The following is an 18,779-nucleotide window of genomic DNA, read 5'->3' as shown; positions in this document are numbered from 1 at the left end:
TGGAACCCCTTGCACACGTGCAGCACCCTGCAATGTCCTCGTCCCCACTGCATTGGGGCTGCTCCTTCCAGATGCCACATCCCAGGGCTGCTGCAGCTCCTCGAGCACATGCAGCACCGTGCAATGTCCTTGTCCCCACTGCAACGAGGCCGGTCTTTCAGCACGCTGCAGCGCTGTATCCCATGGCTGCTGGAACCCCTTGCACATGTGCAGCGCCATGCACTGTCCTTGTCCCCACTGCACTGGGGCTGCTCCTTCCAGATGCCGCATCCCAGGGCTGCTGCAGCTCCTCGAGCACGTGCAGCGCCGCGCCGTGTCCCTGTCCCCGCTGCAATGACGCCGGTCTTGCAGCACGCTGCAGCGCTGCATCCCGAGGTGGCTGGAACCCCTCGAAGGCGCGCAGCCCCGTGCACCGCCCTCGCCCCCCGCTGCGTCGGCACGCCGCCCTCACCGCCAGAGCCACTCGCCGGCGGCCAGCGCCTTGCAGCGCAGCATGCCCAGCGCCCGCTGCAGCCCGCTGCAAACCCCGGCGCCTGCTCGCAGCAGCTGCCAGACGCGCTGCAGCTCGCCGGGGCTGAGATGATGGGCACTGAACAGCACCTCCCCGTAACAGCAGCCGTCCAGGGGGAACCGCGCCGACCCGGCCATGCGAGCCGAGTGCCGGGGGACGAGCCCGGCTCGGTGGGCGCAAAGCCCCACCCAAACGTCCTCAGGGGTGACGAAGGGGACGAGGGGGGCGGCCGCCAGCACCGCCGCCACCGCCTCCCCCGACAGCACGTAGGCCGTGCCGCTGCAGTACAGGGGGAAGGCGCTGGCGGGGTACAGGGCGGCGGGGACGTGGTGGCGGCTCTGCGGGTCCCGGTCGGGGCGCACCCACCAATGCACCCGCCCCAGGTACAAGCGCCCGGGGTCCCCGAACGAAGCCAGGTAGGTCGTTAGCGCCGGGAGGTTAACGAAGACGTCATCGTCGGCTTTGAGGATGAAGGGGACGGCGGAGCAGCGGGTGGCCGCCCAGCCCAGCAGCAGCAGCGTCTTGCGGGTGAGGTTGGCGTACGCGTCGGCGAAGGCGCCTTGCAGCAGGTCGCCGTGGCGCAGCGCTTCCGCCTGCAGCGCCGCCTGCTCCGCCCGCGCCCCCGGCACCCCCAGGACGAAAAGGGTGCGGGTGGGGAGCCCCCCCGGCCGCTGCCCCCCGCCCCAGGTCTCCCGCACCGCCTGGCGCCGCGCGGCGTGGGCCGGGGCGCTGGGCACCAGCACCAGCAGGAACGGCGGGGTCGGCCCGCAGCCCCGTGGGGACAGCAGGACGGGGGGCACGCCGGCGGGCCCTGCGCCGCTGCCGCCGGCCGAAAAACCGGCGCCGCTCGCGTCGCCTGCGAGGCCCGCACCGATGGCGAAGCCCGCCACGTTGGCGTTGCCTGGCGAGCTCGTGCCGTCGGCGAGGCCGGCGCCGCCCGCAGCGCCCGCAGCGTTGGCACCGGCCGCGAAGGTCGCGGCGTGCGCAGGGCCCGTCCCGTTTGCGGCGTCCGCAAAGCCCGCGCCGTTCGCAAGGCCCGCGCCGTTCGCAAGGCCCGCTGCGCCGGCACCGTTTGCAAAGCTCGTGCGGTTGGCACCGGTTGCAGAGCCTGCACTGTTTGCAAGGCCTGCACCGTTTGCACCGGTTGCAAGGCCTGCTGCATGCGCATCGTTTGCAAAGCGTGCATGGTTTGCACTGGTTGCAGAGCCTGCACCGTTTGCAACACCTGCATCGTTTGCAAAGCGTGCGCCGTTTGCAAGGCCCGCTGCGTGTGCGCTGTTTCCAAAGCCTGCACCGTTTGCACCGTTTGCAAAGCCTGCACCGTTTGCACCGTTTGCAAAGCCTGCACCGTTTCCAAGGCCTGCACCGTTTGCAAGGCCCGCGCCCTTTGCAACGCCCACCCCGTTAGCCCGCCCGGCCCCGGCTGCCCGCCCTGCCCCGGTTGCCAGCCCTGCCCCGGTTGCCAGCCCGGCCCCGGTGGCCCCGGCGGCCCCGGCGGCCCTGCCCGCGGGCCCCCGCTCGCCCCAGGCCGCCACGGCCGCCGCCAGCAGCTCCTCGCCGCCGCCGCCCCCCGCCAGCCCCAGCGCCAGCAGCGCCAGCGCCAGCACCGCCCCCCGCCCCGCCCAGCGCCCCGCCCGCCGCCGCCGCCGCCGCCACATCGCGCCCCGCCGCCGCTCACCGGGGCCGGCCCGGGACCCCCCGCGCCGGGACCCCCCGCGCCGCGATCGGGACCGGACACGCGCGGGGGCAGAGTCCGCGGGCGCGCGCCTGCGCGCGGCGCCGGGGGCGGGGCCGGGGGGCAGAGGGCAGCGTGGGGTGGGTGGGGAGGGGGCGTGGTTTTGGCGGGGGCGCGGTGTTGATAGGGCACGGTGTTGATGGAGGCGTGGTTTCAGTGGGGGGCGTGGTTTCGGCGGAGGGGGCGCGGTGTTCATAGGGCGCGGTGTCGGGGGGGCGTGGTTTGGTGGGGGCGTGGTTTCGGCGGAGGGGGCGTGGCTTTGATGGAGGGGGCGCGGTGTTGATAGGGCACGGTGTCGGAGGGGGCGTGGTTGTGTGGGGGCGTGGTCTCGGCGGAGGAGACGCGGTGTTGATAGGGCACGGTGTCGGTGGGGGCGTGGTTTTGGGTGGAGGGGGCGAGGCGCTGGGCCCGGGCTCGGGCGCGCAGGCGCGGGGCGGAGGGGGCGGGGCCGCCGCGCGTCACGTGGACGGCGGGGAGGGGCGGGGCCAGAGCCGGGTCCTGCGTGAGGCGAGCGGAGCGGCCGGGGGGGGGCGGGGGGTTTGGGGGGGCCCTGGGGTCCTTGAGGGGCCCTATGGGGTCCGGGAGTCCTTGGGGGGGGCCGTGAGGGGTCCGGGGGGGAGCCTGGCGCGTGGGGGGGGGCCTGGGGGGGTCTCATGGGGGTTTGAGGCGGTCTGTGGAGACTGGGGGGGCGTATGGGGGCCTGGGGAGGTCTGGGGGGGTCTTGGAGGGCCTTATGGGGGTCTGGGGGGCCTTATGGGGGGGACTGGCGGGACCTTGGGGGGCTTATGGGGGTCTGGGGGGTCCTGGGGGGCCGCATGGGGGTGGGGGTGGGGCTGGGGTGAGGGGGGTTCCTGGGGGGGCCAAGGGGGTGCCCATAGATGTCGGGGTGGGGGAGGGGATGTCCGGGGGGGTCTCTGTGGGTTTTGGGGGTGTCCAGGGGGGCTCGGGGGGGCTCCCTGGGGTGCAGGGGCTCCCCAGGGGGCACAGAGCGGCTCTGGGCTTTGGGGGGGGTCTGTGGGGTCCCCACGGGGGAGGTCAGGGCAGTCTGGGGGGGTTCATGGGAGGGAGCTGCCCGTGACGCCCCCCCCCCAGCCCCCCATGGCGGAGCAGATCCAGAAGAAGCTGCAGGGGGAGCTGGAGAAATACCAGCAGCTGCAGAAGGGTACGGCCCCCCGCACCCCAAACCCCCCGCACCCCGAACACCCCTGCACCCCAAACCCCCCTGTGCCCCAAAACCCCTGCACCCCAGCCCCCCCGCACCCCAAAGCCCCACACCCCAAAACCCCTGCACCCCAAACCCCCCTGCCCCCCGATGCCCCCAACCTGTAGCCTCTCCCTGCACCCCATAACCCCACCCAAAGCCCTGACCCCCCCCCTTGCACCCCCCCAAACCCCTGGCCCATCCCTGCACCCCATAACCCTCCCCTACACCCCCCCTTGCACCCCATAACCCACCCCCTGCCCCCCAGAACCCCCCCTGCACCCCATAACCCTTCACTGCACCCCCCAAACCCCTGGCCCATCCCTGCACCCCATAAACCCCCCCTGTACCCCATTACTGCCCTCCTGCACCCCATAAACCCCCATTGCACCCTATAAGCCCCCCCAAACCCCTGGGCCATCCCTGTACCCCCTGAACCCCCCCTGCACTCCATAGCTGCCCCCCTGTACCCCATAACCCCCCTTTGCACCCCTAACACCACCCCAAATCCCTGGCCCCCCCTTGTACCCCGTAACCCCCCCCCTGCACCCCATGACCCCCCCTTGCACCCCATAACTGCCCCCCCTGCACCCTATGACCCCCCCTTGCACCCCATAACTGCCCCCCCTTGCAACCCATAACTGCCCCCCTTGAAACCCATAACTGCCCCCCTGCACCCCATGACCCCCCCTGCACCCAATAACTGCCCCCCCTGCACCCCATGATCCCCCCCTGCACCCCATGATCCCCCCCTGCACCCCATGACCCCCCCTTGCACCCCATAACTGCCCCCCCTGCACCCCATGGCCCCCCCTTGCAACCCATAACTGCCCCCCCTGCACCCCATGACCCCCCCTTGCAACCCATAACTGCCCCCCTGCACCCCATGACCCCCCCTGCACCCCATGACCCCCCCTGCACCCAATAACTGCCCCCCCTGCACCCCATGATCCCCCCCTGCACCCCATGACCCCCCTGCACCCCATAACTGCCCCCCCTGCACCCCATGGCCCCCCCAAACCCCATAACTGCCCCCCCTGCACCCCATAACTGCCCCCCTGCACCCCATGACCCCCCAAACCCCTCGCCCACCTCCACACCACATACCACCCCCTCCACCCCCCAGCACCCCCCTCCCCTCCCACAGGGGTGCCGCAGGGCCCCCATTTTGGGGTGCCAGCACCACGGGGGGTGCTGGGGTGACCTCACCCCCCCTAATTTCTTTGTGGGTGCCCCCCCCCCCAGACCTGAGCCGCTCGGTGACGGCGCGGCAGAAGCTGGAGGCGCAGCTGACGGAGAACAACATCGTGAAGGAGGTGGGTGAGCCCCCCAAAACACCCCCCCGGGCCCCCCCAAAACACCCCCCCGGGCCCCCCCAACACCCCCATGAACCCCCCCAACACCCCACAGACCCCCCCCAACACCCCACAGACCTCCCCAAACACCCCCTGGGCACCCCCAACACCCCCCGGGCCCCCCCGAAATACCCCCCGGGCTCCCCTGAAACACCCCCTGGGCTCCCCCACCACCCCCCGGGCCCCCCGAAACACCCCACAGACCCCCCCCAACACCCCACAGACCTCCCCAAACACCCCCCGGGCCCCCCCAACACCCCTTGGACCCCCCCAACACCCCACAGACCCCCCCCCCAACACCCCACAGACCCCCCCCAACACTCCCCGGACCCCCCCAAACACCCCATGGACCCCCCAAGCACCCCCTGGAGCCCCCCCAACACCCCCCCAAGCACCCCCCACGGACCCCCCCAAGCACCCCACGGACCCCCCCAAGCACCCCCGGGCCCCCCCAAGCACCCCCGGCCCCCCCAACACCCCCTGGCCCCCCCAAACAGGAGCTGGAGCTGCTGGATGCCACCAACACCATTTACAAGCTGATGGGGCCGGTGCTGGTGAAACAAGAAATGGAAGAGGCCAAAACCACCGTGGGCAAACGCCTGGAGTACATCACCGGCGAGATGTGGGTACCGGGGGGGCGCGCGGGGGCTTGGGGGTGCTGGGGGGGTTCACGTACCCCCCAAAAACCCCACAAAACACCCCCCTCCCCCAAAAAAATCACCAGCAAGCGCTACGAGCAGCAGATGCAGGAGCTGGAGCGGCGCTCGGAGCAGCAGCGGGAGACGCTGGGGCGGCTGCAGCAGGAGCTGCAGCGGGCGCAGGGGAAGGCTTGAGCGGTTTTTTTGGGGGGGGGGAATCCCCCAAAATGGGGGAGCGCCCCCTCCCCGCACCCCAAATCCCCCCCGCCCCGCTCCGTTCGGATTAAACCGAGCCGTCGCTGTGGGCGCCGCGCCCCGTAGTGTCTTTATTGCCGTAGTGTCACACCCCGGCGCGGGGGACCCCGCCACCCCCAATTTTTTAAATATTTTTGGGGGGGGGGGGTCGCCCCTAAAAGAGGACGCGGGTGATCTTGCGGCCGGTGGCTTTGATTTTGGGGAAGGTGGCGCTGAGCTCGGCCCCCCGAGGGGGAGGTTTGGGGGGGCAGAGGCCGGGGTCCCCCCCCAGCTCCCGGGGGGCGCAGGGCGAAATCCAGGCTGGCGCCGGTCATGGCGTAGAAGACGTTGGCGGAGGGGGGCAGGAGCAGCTCTGGGGGGGCAAAAAGGGGTTTTTTGGGGTGCGGGGGGTGGGTAGGGGTGCCCTCCCCCCGAAAAAAAGCCCACCTCGGTTTTCGGGGAGCAGCTGGAGCAGCTGGAAGCGGGGGGCAGCGGCGGGGTCCTGCCCGTGCTTCTCCAGCACCTTGGCCACCACGGCCGGGGTCTTGTCCTGGCTGGTGATCTGGGGGGGCCGGGGTCAGCACCCCAAAACCCCCCTGGGTGGGGGGGCTGCCGGGGATGGGGGCACCCCAAAACCCCCCCGGGTGGGGGGCTGCCCAGGGGAGGGGGAACCCCAAAACCACCCCGGGTGGGGGGCTGCCAGGGGGGAACCCCAAAACCACCCCCCCGGATGGGGGGGGCTGCCGGGGATGGGGGCACCCCAAAAATCCCTTCCCCCCCCCCGATTTGTTTTTGGGGGTGGTGATGGGGGGACACCTGCACCCCCCCCCAAATGTCTCCCTTGGATTTTTGGGGGGGGGGGGGGGGTTGGGGTGGTGATAGGGGACACCCCAAGATCCCCCCCCTTTGATTTTTTTTAGGGTGGTGATGGGGGGGGACACCCCAAAATTCCCCCCCTTTGCGTTTTTAGGGTGGTGATGGGGGGGACACCGCAAAATCCCCCCCCCGTTTGATTTTTTTTATAGGGTGGTGATGGGGGGGCACCTGGATTTTCGGGGGGGGGGGGGCTTTTGGGATGGTGGCCGGGGGGGGGGACACCCCAAAATTCTCCTCCCCAGATTTTTTTTGGGAGGGGGGCAGCTTTTGGGGTGGTGATGGGGGGGCAGCACGCACCCCCAAATCCCCCCCAGTGGATTTTTGGGGGGGGGCTTATGGGATGGTGACAAGGGAGACCCCCCCAAAGCGTCCTTGGCGGGGGGGCCCGGGGGACCCCGGTTTGGGGGGGCTCCTCACCAGGATGCTCTTGTAGAGGCTGCCGTTGCCCAGCTGCATGCGGGCCCGGATGATGCGGCACTCGGGGGGCGGGGGGCCCCCCCGGCGCCCCCCCCGGCGCCCCCCCCGGCTTTGGGGGGAAGGAGCCGCAGGAGGCCGAGCGCCGGTGCCCCCGCCGGGGGGGGGGGCAGCCGCTGCCAGCGCCGACACCGAGGGCCACCGCGCCTGGGGGGCAGGGGGTGAGGGGCACCCCAAAACCCCCCTTTGGGATGGGGGGGCAGGGGGGGGTGATGGGGGCACCCTGAACCCCACCCTTGGGATTGGGGGTGAGGGGGGACCCCCAAACCCCCCTTGGGATGGGGGGGCAGGGGGCCCCCAAACCCCCCCCTTGGGATTGGGGGGGGCAGGGGGTGAGGGGGACCCCAAAACCCCCCTTTGGGATGGGGGGGGCGGGGGGGGTGATGGGGGCACCCTGAACCCCACCCTTGGGATTTGGGGGGCAGGGGGTGAGGGGGAACCCCCAAACCCCCCTTGGGATGGGGGGCAGGGGGTGAGGGGGGGACCACAACCCCCCCTTGGGATTGGGGGGGGCCAGGGGGGTGATGGGGGCACCCCCAAACCCCCTTGGGATTGGGGGGGGCGGGGGGGTGATGGGGGCACCCCCAAAGCCCCCCCCTTGGGATTGGGGGGGCGGGGGGGTGACGGGGGGGACCCCCAAACGCCCCTTGGGATTGGGGGGGGTGGGGAGGTGATGGGGCCACCCCTGAACCCCCCCCCCCTTGGGATTGGGGGTGGGGCAGGGGACCCCCAAACCCCCCTTGGGATTGGGGGGGGCGCAGGGTGGTGTTGAGGGGGACCCCCCGCCTCCCCCCCAGGATTTTTTGGGGGGGGGGGCTTTGAGGGTGGTGACACCCCCAACCCCCCCCCGGATTTTTTTTAGGGTGGTGACAGGGGGGGGTGCACCCCAACCCCCCCCCCCCCCGGATTTTTTTAAGGTGATGGGGGGTGCACCCTGACCCCCCCCCCCGGGTTTTGGGGGTCTCACCTGCTCCAGGCGGGCCGGTGGCGGGGGGGGGGCCAGGCCGGGGGGGGGGCAGGGCTGGTCCCAGGCCCCCACGGGGGCCCCCACGGAGCTGAGGAGCCTGGTGGGGGGCGGGGGGGGGGTCAGGGGTGAGGGGGGGGGACACACACGTGGGGTGCCGCCCCCCCCCCCCCCCCAGTCCCCCACTCACTCTGTGCAGGGCGTGATCACCAGGGCGGGTTTGGGGGGGCGCGGGGAGGCCGGGGGGGGGGTCCCCCGGGGGGCTCGATCTCGCAGGAGAGGCTGTGGCTGCGGGGCGGGGGGGGGAGAGACGCTTTTGGGGGGGGGGCACATACATCTGGGTGTGTTTCCCCCCCCCCCCCCCCCCCATGTCAGGACCCCCCCCCATATACCTAACCCCCCCCACCCACTCAGGATGTCCCACCCCAATGTGCAAGACCCCCACCCACAAGACCCCCACCCACATTTTTGGCGGGGTTGTATCACCCTATGGGTGCCCCCCCCCCCCCCCCATATGCCAGGCCCCCCCCCACACCTATGGAGGGGGCTGGGGTCACCCTGGGGGGCCACCCCCATGCTGGGACCCTCTGGGACCCCCCATGTGCCTGAACCCCCCCCCCCCCCATATGAGGGGTCACCCTGAGGGTGCCACCCCCACCCCCCATGTGCCACCCCCCCCTCCCCGGGCGATGCCCCCCATGCCCAGCGCCCGTCACCCACACACTTGGGGGGGGGGGGGTCACCCCCATGCCAGGACCCTCCCCATGTACAGGGACCACCCCCCCCCATATTGGGGTGTCACCTCCATGCAGCACCCCCCCACCCCCCCACCCCAAGCCGGGACCCTCTGGGACCCCCCCCCCCGGGCGATGCCCCCCCCCCCCATGCCCAGGACCCCCACCCCCTCATTTCGGGGGTCACCCTGGGGGGTGCCACCCCCATGCTGGGACCCTCCCCCCCCCCAATGTCCCATGCCCCAGCCCCCCATGTCCCCCCCAATGTCCCAGCCCCCCCGTGCCCCCCCCCGTGCCCCCCACCTGCGGGCCTCGGGCAGGGGCCGCAGGGCGCGCAGCCAGCGGCGGAAGCGGGGCTGGGGCGCAGGCGGGTACCCCCGGCACAGCCCCTGCAGCCCCCGCACCTGCGCCAGCACCAGGAACTCTGTGGGGGGGCATGGGGGGGTTGGGGACAGGGGGCTGGGGAGCCGGGGGGCTTGGGGACATGGGGACAGGGAGGATGGGGGACATGGGGGCTGGGAAGACGGGGGGCTTGGGGACAGGGAGGATGGGAGCTGGGGGACATGGCGGGGGGGACATAGGGACGTGGAGAATGGGGGACATGGGGGTGGTGGGGACATGGAGGATGGGGGACATGGGGGGGGTTGGGGACATGGCGGGGTTGGGGACAGGGAGGATGGGGGGCTGGGGGGGCTTGGGGACATGGGGGGGGCCATAGGGATGTGGAGAATGGGGGACATGGGGGGCTTGGGGACATGGGGGGGGGGTGAGGACATGGGGACAGGGAGGATGGGGGACATAGGGGGGGCTGGGGGAGCCGGGGGGCTTGGGGACATGGGGACAGGGAGGATGGGGGACATGGGAGCTGGGGAGACGGGGGGCTTGGGACAGGGAGGATGGGGGCTGGGGAGCTGGGGGGCTTGGGGACATGGGGGGGGGGAACATAGGGATGTGGAGAATGGGGGACATGGGGGGGTGGGGACATGGAGGATGGGGGACATAGGGGGGCTTGGGGACATGGGGGGGTTGGGGACAGGGAGGATGGGGGCTGGGGGAGCTGGGGGGCTTGGGGACATGGGGGGGGGCCATAGGGATGTGGAGAATGGGGGACATGGGGGGCTTGGGGACATGGGGGGGGGGTGAGGACATGGGGACAGGGAGGATGGGGGACATAGGGGGGGGCTGGGGGAGCCGGGGGCTTGGGGACATGGGGGGGGGTGGGGACAGGGAGGATGGGGGGACATGGGGGGGCTTGATGACATGGGGGGGGTTGGGGACATGGGGGGGTTGGGGGCCATAGGGATGTGGAGAATGGGGGGCTTGGGGAGATGGGGGCTTGGGGACACGGATGATGGGAGACATGGGGACATGGGGGGGGGTGTGAGGACATGGCGGGGTTGGGGGGGACATGGAGGATGTGGGACATGGGGGGCTTGGGGGCATGGGGGGCTTGGGGGGGGGCATGGAGGATGGGGGACTTGGAGAGATGGGGGTTGGGGACAGGGAGGCTGGGGGGGGGCTGAAGGGACATGGGGGTGTGGGGGACATGGGGGATGAGGGTTGGGGGACTTGGGGGGGCGTATGGGAACATGTGGGACATGGGGGGGCTGTTGGGGGCCATAGGGACAGGGAGGGCGGGGGGGGGAGGCTTGGGGACATGGATGATGGGGGCTTGGGGACACGAGGGATGGGCGGCGATGGGTGGGACAGGGGGGTGGGAGGATGGGGGGCTTTGGGACATGGATGATGGACGGGGGGGGCATGGGGACATGGGGGGGTTGGGGCCATGGAGGATGGGAGCCGGGGGGCTTGGGGATATGGGGGGGCTTTGGGACATTGGGGACAGGGGACACCCAGACCTTGCGGCGCTTCTCGAAGTTGATGTACCCGTCCTGCGCCACAGGGAGGGCGTCAGCCGGGGGACACCCCGTGGGGACACCCCCCTTGGGGACACACAGCACCCCCCCCCCCCCCCGCCTTGGGGACACCCCGTGGGGACACCCCCCCTTGGAGACACACAGCACCCCCCCCCCCACCTTGGGGACACCCCCCCCCCCTTGGGGACACACAGCACCCCCCCCCGCCTTGGCAACACCCCGTGGGGACACCCCCCCTTGGGGACACCCCCCCCACCTTGGGGATACTCCCCTTGGGGACCCCCCCCCCTTGTTGGGGACACCCCCCATCTCCCTTGGGGACATTTCACCTTGGGGACCCCCCCCCCCCCCCCCCCCACCTTGGGGACACCCCATGGGGACAGCCCCCCCCTTTGGGGACACCCCCCCCCCACCCCCGCCTTAGGGACACTGCCCTTGGGGACCCCCTTGGGGACACCCCACTTCCCCCCCCCCCCCGGCCTTGGGGACACTGTCCCTTGGGGACACCCCCCACATTTGGGGGGGACACACCCCCACACACACCTTGGGGACACCCCCCCCACTTGGGCACAACCCCCTTGGGGACTCCCCCTGCCCCTTGGGGACACCCCACCCTCTCCCTTGGGGACCTCCTACCCCTTGGGGACCCCCCCCCCTTTATGGGGACCCCCCCCTTGGGGACCCCCCCGTGCCCCCCGGCCAGGGTCACCTCCAGCTCGTCCTTCATGGCGGCGTCCAGCATCACCAGGTCGCGCAGGAAGGTGCCCAGGTAGGGCACGACCCCCTGGGGGGCACGGGGGGGGGCGGGTGAGCCCAGGCGGTGGCACCGTGCCCCCCTTGTCCCCCCCCGTGCCCCCCGTCCCCTCCCCATCCCCCCCGTCCCCCCCCTCACCACGGGGCGCTGCTGCGGGGGGCGGCGGGGCTGGCGGCGGGGGGAGGGCTCCGGGGGGGGGTCCTGGGGGGACAGGGGGGGTGAGGGGGGACACGGCAGAGGGGATGGGGGTGTTGGGGACAGGAGTGGGGACAGTGGAGTACGGGGGGGGTGGGGACGGGGATGGGCACAAGGGATGGGGCTGGGGACAAGGACAGGGACCAGGGGTCAGGGTTGGGGACAAGGGACAGGGTTGGGGACAAGGACAGGGGTCAGGGGTCAGGGTTGGGGACAAGGACAGGGTTGGGGCCTGGGGACAAGGCTGGTGACAAGGATGGGGGTCAGGGTTGGGGACAAGGGTCAGGGTTGGGGACAAGGGACGGGGTTGGGGACAAGGACAGGGGTCAGGGTCAGGGTTGGGGACAAGGGACATCACTGGGGACAAGGACAGGGGCCAGGGTTGGGGACAAGGGCTGGGGTTGGGGACCAGGGACAGGGGTCAGGGGTCAGTTTTGGGGACAAGATCAGGGGTCCTGGTTGGGGTCAGGGGACAGGGATGGGGCTGGGGACAGGGATGGTGACAGGGGATGGGGACAGGGACAGGGATGGGGTTGGGGACATGGGACAGGGGATGGTGACAGGGATGAGTTGGGGACAGGGGCCGGGGGTCAGGGGACAGGGATGGTGACAGGGATGGTGACAGGGATGGTGACAGGGACAGGGACGGTGACATGGACAGGGATGGTGACAGGGATGGGGATGGTGACAGGGATGGGGACGGGGTTGGGGACGGGGTTGGGGACGGGGACGGGTCCCCGCCTGCAGCAGCAGCTGGCGGCTGGCGCTGTAGTTGTCCTGCTCGGAGCAGATGGCGCTGAGCTCCTCGTAGCTGCGCTGGGCGTCCCTGGGACAGGGGCGAGGCCACCGCGTCACCGCGTCCCCACGGCCCCGTGTCCCTATGTCTCCGTGTCCCCACATCACCACATCCCCCATGTCTCCCCCGTCCCCATATTCCCACATTCCTGTGTCCCCACGTCCCCTGTCCCCATGTCCCCTGTCCCCCCGTCCCCTGTCCCCTGTCCCCATACCGGCTGGTCTCGTCCCAGCTCTGCCGGAGCCGGTGGACGGGGCTGGACTGCAGCGCCGAGATGATGGCGCAGAGCGAGGAGAAGTTCCTCAGCGCGCGGCACTCCTGGGGACACGGGGACCGTCACCCCCCCCGCCGGGACGGGGTCACCCCCACGGGGACACCCGGGGCTGGGGACAGGGCCACCTCCCCACTGGGGCCACCTGCACTGGGGGCCACCACTGAGGAACTGCCCCATGGGGACACCTCCATTGGGGACATCTTGATGGGGTCACTGCCATGGGGCCACCTCCATTGGGGGTCACCTCGATGGGGCCACCGCCATGGGGCCACCTCCATTGAGGGTCATCTCCATTGAGGGTCCTCCTCCATTGAGAAAGACCTCCATTGAGGAAGACCTCTATGGGGCTATCTCCATGGTGTCACCTTCATTGGGCCACCTCCGCTAAGGGTTACCTCTATTGGGGAACACCGAGGCCACCTCCCTGGGTGCCACCTCCATGGGGCCACCTCATGGGGTCACCTCCAAAGGGGCCACCTCCATGGGGCCACCTCCACTGGGGAACACCACTGAGGCCACCTCCATTGAGAGCCACCTCCATTGAGGAAGATCTCATGGTGCCACCTCCATTGAGGGTCATCTCCATTGAGGAAGACCTCCATGGGGCCATCTCCATGGTGTCACCTTCATCGGGGAAAACCACCTCCATTGACGGGCACCTCTACAGGGTCACCTCCATCAGGGCCACCTCTGCTAAAGGTCACCTCCATTGGGGAACACCGAGGCCACTTCCCTGGTGCCACCTCCATGGGGCCACCTCCACTGAAGAACACCTCAATAGGGCCACCTCCACTGAGGGTCACCTCCATTGGGCCACCTCCACTGGGGAACCCCTCCACGGGGCCACCTCCATTGAGGGTCACCTCCATTGGGGAGCACCACCTTCATGGGGCACCTCCATTGACGAACACCTCCATGGGGCCACCTCCATGGGGCACCTCCATTGGAGAACACCACTAAAGCCACCTCTATGGGGCCACCTCCACTGAGGGTCACCTCCTTTGGGAAACACCACTGAGGCCACCTTCATGGGGCACCTCCATTGAGGAACCCCTCCACGGGGCCACCTCCATTGAGGGTCACCTCCATTGGGGAGCACCACTAAAGCCATCTCCATTGGGACTGTCTCCATTGAGGAAGCCCTCCATGGTGCCACCTCCATGGGACCACCTCCATTGAGGGCCTGCTCCATTGGGGATCACCACTGAGGCCACTTTCATGGGGCACCTCCATTGAAGACTATCTCCATGGGGCAACTCTATTGGAGAACACCACTAAAGCCATCTTCATGGGGCCACCTCCATTGGGGAACACCAGTGAGGCCACCTCCATGAGGCCACCTCCATTGAGGAACCCCTCCATAGTGCCACCTCCACTGGGGTCATCCCATCACAAACCTCCTCCATGGGGCCACCTCCATTGAGGAACTCCTCCCTGGGGCCACTGCCATGGGGCCACCTCCTTTGGGGACACCACTGAGGCCACCTCCATGGTGCCAGCTCTATGAGGCACCTCCATTGGGGAACCCCTCCCTGGTGCCACCTCCATGGGGCACCTCCATGGTGTCACCACCATTGAGGAACCCCTCCAAGGGGCCACCTCCATGGGGGACCTCCATTGAGGAACCCCTCCAAGGGGCCACCCCCATTGAGGGTCACCTCCATTGGGGAACACTGAGGCCACCTCCCTGGGTGCCACCTCCATGGGGGCCACCTCCATTGAAGAACACCTTCATAGGGCCACCTCATGGGGCCACCTCCACTGAGGGTCACCTCCGCTGGGGAACACCACTGAGACCACCGCCATGGGGCCACCTCCATGGGGCTGTCTCCATTGGGGAACCCCCTCCCTGGAGCCCCCTCCATTGGGGAACCCCTCCATGGGGGAACCCCTCCTGGAGCCCCCTCCCTGAGGCCCCCTCCATGGGGGAACCCCTCCCTGGAGCCCCCTCCATGGGGGATCCCCTCCCTGGAGCCCCCTCCTTTGGGGAACCCCTCCCTGGAGCCCCCTCCATTGGGGAACACCTCCCTGGAGCCCCCTCCCTGGAGCCCCCTCCATGGGGGAACCCCTCCCTCGAGCCCCCTCCCTGGAGCCCCCTCCATGGGGGAACCCCTCGGAGCCCCCTCCCTGGAGCCCCCTCCATGGGGGAACCCCTCCCTGGAGCCCCCTCCATTGGGGAACACCTCCCTGGAGCCCCCTCCCTGGGGCCCCCTCCATTGGGGAACCCCTCCCTGGAGCCCCCTCCCTGGAGCCCCCTTCATGGGGGAGCCCCTTGGAGCCCCCTCCCTGGAGCCCCCTCCATTGGGGAACCCCTCCCTGGTGCCCCCTCCCTGGAGCCCCCTCCATTGGGGAACCCCTCCCTGGAGCCCCCTCCATGGGGGAACCCCTCCCTGGAGCCCCCTCCCTGGAGCCCCCTTCATGGGGGAGCCCCTTGGAGCCCCCTCCCTGGAGCCCCTCCTTTGGGGAACCCCTCCCTGGAGCCCCCTCCTTTGGGGAACCCCTCCCTGGAGCCCCCTCCTTTGGGGAACCCCTTGGAGCCCCTCCTCGCAGCCCACGCCCGCCCCCCGGCCGGGCCCGCACCCCCCGGTCCCCGCTGACCTCGGCCACGCGGATCCACTTCTCGAGCAGGCGGGCGCGCTGGGGGGGCCGCAGCCCCGCGCCCCCCAGGCAGGAGCGCACCACGGCCCCCGCCAGGCGGTTGAACTGCCGCACGGTGGCCCGGACGCTGCGGCAAGCGCCCTCCTGGCCCCGCTGGCCCCGCCGTGACCACTGGGCCCCCAGGCACTCGTAGGGCACCAGGCGCAGGAAGAGCTCCTGGGGAGGGGACACGGGTTGGGGGGGGCGGGGGGACAGGGGGATTGGGGACAGGGGGACACGGGTTGGGGCGGGGGGCAGGGGCAGGGGGATTGGGATGGGGACACAGGCTGGGGCAGGGACAGGGACGGGGGGACAGGGCGATTGGGGGACGGGGACGGGGACACGGGTTGGGGCAGGGATGGGGACGGGGGGACGGGGGGGATTGGGGACGGGGGGACACAGGTTGGGGCGGGGGGCAGGGGGGACAGGGGGATTGGGGATGGGGACAGGGACGGGAGGACGGGGATTGGGGACAGGGGGACACGGGTTGGGGCGGGGGGATTGGGGCTTGGGGATGGGGACAGGGGTTGGGGTGGGGACGGGGGGACGGGGATTGGGGACAGGGACACAGGTTGGGGCAGGGATGGGGACAGGGGACGGGGGATTGGGGACAGGGGGACAGGGGTTGGGGTGGGGGGAATGGGGATTGGGGATGGGGACAAGGGGACATGGGGACAGGGGGATTGGGGGACAGGGACAGGGGGATTGGGGATGGAGGACAGGAGGATTGGGGACACAGGGACGGGGGATGGGGGACAGGGGGATTGGGGACAGGGGGACATGGGGACAGGGGGATTGGGGACACAGGGATGGGGACATGGGGACAGGGGGATTGGGGACACAGGGATGGGGACAGGGGGATTGGGGATAGAGGACAGGGTTGGGGACGGGGGGGACAGGGGGATTGGGGACACAGGGATGGGGACATGGGGACAGGGGGGATTGGGGACGCAGGGATGGGGGACAGGGGGATTGGGATAGAGGACAGGGGTTGGGGACGGGGGGACAGGGGGATTGGGGACGCAGGGATGGGGACATGGGGACAGGGGGACACGGGGACAGGGGACAGGGGGATTGGGGACGCAGGGATGGGGATGAGGGGACATGGGGAACAGGGGGACACAGGCATGGGGGGACACGGGGACACAGGGATTTGGGACAGGGGGATGAGGGGACAGGGGGACGGGGGGCAGGGAGACACAGGAACAGGGGGACGGGATTGGGGACACAGGGACAGGGTGATTGGGGACAGGGGGATTGGGGATGGGGGACAGGTTGGGTACAGAGGGACGGGGGACAGGAGGATTGGGGACATGGGGACCGGGGGACACGGGGATTGGGGACAGGGGGATGAGGGGACACAGGGACAGGAGGATTGGGGACAGGGGGACATGGGGACAGCGGGATTGGGGATGAGGGGACAGAGGGATGTGGGGACACGGGGATTGGGGACACAGGGATTGGGGACACAGGGACAGGGGGGTGAGGGAACGGGGATTGGGGACGAGGGGACAGGGGGCCACTGGCGTTGGGGGGATTGGGGACAGGGGGACAGGGGTGGGGACGGGGGGACGGGGGGGGTGCAGGGACAGGGACACAGCGGGGGGCTGGGGGTGCTGGGGGCAGGGTTTGGGGTGCCGGGGGGGGTTATGGGGTGCCAGGAGGGTTATGGGGTGCCATGGGGAGGTTATGGGGTGCCGGGGGGGTTGGGGTGCTGGGAGGGTTTTGGGGTGCCAGGGGGAAGGTTTTGGGTGCCGGGGGGAAGGTTTTGGGGTGCCGGGGGGGTTATGGGGTGGCAGGGGAAGGTTTTGGGGTGCCGGGGGGGTTATGGGGGTGCCAGGAGCATTATGGGGTGGCAGGGGAAGGTTTTGGGGTGCCGGGGGAGTTTGGGGTGCCGGGGGGAGGTTTTGGGGTGCTGGGGGGAGGTTTTGGGGTGCTGGGGGGAGGTTATGGGGTGGCAGGGGGAAGATTTTGGGGTGCCGCGGGGGTTATGGGGTGCCGGGGGGGGTTGGGGTGCCGGGGCAAGGTTTTGGGGTGCCGGGGGGGTTTGGGGTGCCGGGGAGGTTATGGGGTGGCAGGGGAAGGTTTTGGGGTGCCGGGGGGGTTATGGGGGTGCCGGGGGGGGTTGGGGTGCCGGGGGGAGGTTTTGGGGTGCTGCGGGTTTTGGGGTCCCCCCGGCCCCCCCTCACCGCCTCCATCAGGGTGAGCTCCTCGGCCACCTCCTGCGCCTGGAAGGAGAGGATCTCCAGGGGGTCGGCGTCGGCCCCCTCCTCATCCTCGTCCTCGTCCCCGTCCCCCTCCGGGGGGGGCCCCGCGGGGGGGGGGCCCCCCCAAAGCCTCCAGGCGCCGGGCGGGCCTCCGAGCCTGGCCCCAGCAGCCGGACCAGGCGCTCGGCCAAGGGGGGCACCTGGGGGCCCCCAAAATCTTCAGGGTACCCATCGAGCCAGGAGCAGAGCAGCGCTGAGAGCGCCCTGGGGGGGCACGGGGGTCAGGGGGGGACAGCTGGGGACATGGGGGGGCACGGGGGGGGCACAGGGGTCAGGGGGGACAGTTGGGGACATGGGGGGGACATGGGGGGCACGGGGGTCGGGAGGACAGTTGGGGACAGCTGGGGACATGGGGGGGACACAGGGGACAGTTGGGGACATGGGGGGGGCACAGGGGTCGGGGGGTCAGTGGGGGACAGTTGGGGACATGGGGGGGACATGGGGGGCACGGGGGTCGGGGGGGACAGTGGGAGACATGGGGGGGCACAGGGGTCGGGGGGACAGTTGGAGACAGTTGGGGACATGGGGGGGACATGGGGGGCATGGGGGTCGGGGGGGACAGTGGGAGACATGGGGGTCGGGGGGGACGGGGGGGACAGTTGGGGACATGGGGGGGGCACAGGGGTCGGGGGGACAGTTGGGGACATGGGGGGGGACAGCCTGGGGACATGGGGGGGCTCAGGGGTCACTCACGCCTTGGCCTCGGTCAGCTCCGGGGTGCTGGGGGTCTCCGAGAGCGCCCCCAGCTCCTCCAGCCTGGGGGGGATGGGGGGGTCAGGGCTACTGCAGCCCCCACCCTGCTGGGGGTCCCCCCAACCCCCGGGCAGTGCCCCGTGACCCCCCCCAGCACCCCGAGCCCCCCCAGCACCCCGAGCCCCCCACCGCCGCACCCCGAGCCCATGCAATGCCTGTGGTCTCTGATGCAGCACCCAGCCCCTGCTCCAGCACCCTGACCGCCCCCCCAGCACCCTGACCCCCCCATGCAGCACCCAGCCCCCTCATAAAGCAGCACCCTGACCCCCCCCACAGCACCCTGACCCCCCCCCACAGCACCCAGCTCCCCCAATAGACCACCCTGACCCCCCCCAGCACCCTGACCCCCCCCATGCAGCACCTAGGCCCCCCATAGAGCATCCAGGTCCCCCATGCAGCACCCTAACCCCCCATGCAGCACCCTAACCCCCCATGAAGCACCCTGACCCCTATAGAACACCCAGGCCCGCCCATAGAGCACCCAGGCTTCCTATGCAATGCTCC

At 70.6% G+C, this 18,779-nt stretch overlaps 2 protein-coding genes across 2 annotated transcripts in view; one reads left to right on the top strand and one right to left on the bottom strand.

Annotated features, from left to right (window-relative positions):
- The first annotated feature begins 3,320 nt into the window (after positions 1-3,320).
- On the top strand, positions 3,321-5,635 carry PFDN6 (prefoldin subunit 6). Its single transcript, XM_075725360.1, has 4 exons — positions 3,321-3,408; positions 4,693-4,763; positions 5,300-5,424; positions 5,527-5,635. Exons 1-4 carry the CDS (start codon positions 3,345-3,347, stop codon positions 5,633-5,635), a joined length of 369 nt encoding a protein of 122 aa, XP_075581475.1. The 5' UTR covers positions 3,321-3,344.
- A 214-nt stretch (positions 5,636-5,849) lies between these two features.
- RGL2 (ral guanine nucleotide dissociation stimulator like 2) overlaps positions 5,850-18,779 on the bottom strand; it is a 13,970-nt gene continuing 1,040 nt past the window's right edge. Inside the window, 17 exon segments of the mRNA XM_075725308.1 lie at positions 5,850-5,912; positions 5,968-6,047; positions 6,122-6,236; positions 6,968-7,171; positions 7,992-8,088; positions 8,179-8,240; positions 8,243-8,276; positions 9,026-9,144; positions 10,582-10,614; positions 11,309-11,383; positions 11,492-11,562; positions 12,289-12,374; positions 12,559-12,662; positions 15,217-15,432; positions 17,445-17,552; positions 17,639-17,726; positions 18,216-18,278. Coding sequence (XP_075581423.1) covers positions 5,850-5,912; positions 5,968-6,047; positions 6,122-6,236; positions 6,968-7,171; positions 7,992-8,088; positions 8,179-8,240; positions 8,243-8,276; positions 9,026-9,144; positions 10,582-10,614; positions 11,309-11,383; positions 11,492-11,562; positions 12,289-12,374; positions 12,559-12,662; positions 15,217-15,432; positions 17,445-17,552; positions 17,639-17,726; positions 18,216-18,278 — 1,618 coding nt within the window.

Source organism: Pelecanus crispus, chromosome 29 (assembly GCF_030463565.1).
Source record: "Pelecanus crispus isolate bPelCri1 chromosome 29, bPelCri1.pri, whole genome shotgun sequence".
Taxonomy (NCBI): Eukaryota; Metazoa; Chordata; class Aves; order Pelecaniformes; family Pelecanidae; genus Pelecanus; species Pelecanus crispus.
This window is presented reverse-complemented; position numbering and strand designations above follow the sequence as displayed.

Coding starts and splice junctions, on each gene's coding strand:
- PFDN6 (XM_075725360.1), top strand. CDS start 3,345: ATGGCGGAGCAGATCCAGAAGAAGCTGCAGGGGGAGCTGGAGAAATAC. Junction 4,764..5,299: donor AGAACAACATCGTGAAGGAG/GTGGGTGAGCCC, acceptor CCCCCCAAACAG/GAGCTGGAGCTGCTGGATGC. Junction 5,425..5,526: donor GAGTACATCACCGGCGAGAT/GTGGGTACCGGG, acceptor AAAAATCACCAG/CAAGCGCTACGAGCAGCAGA.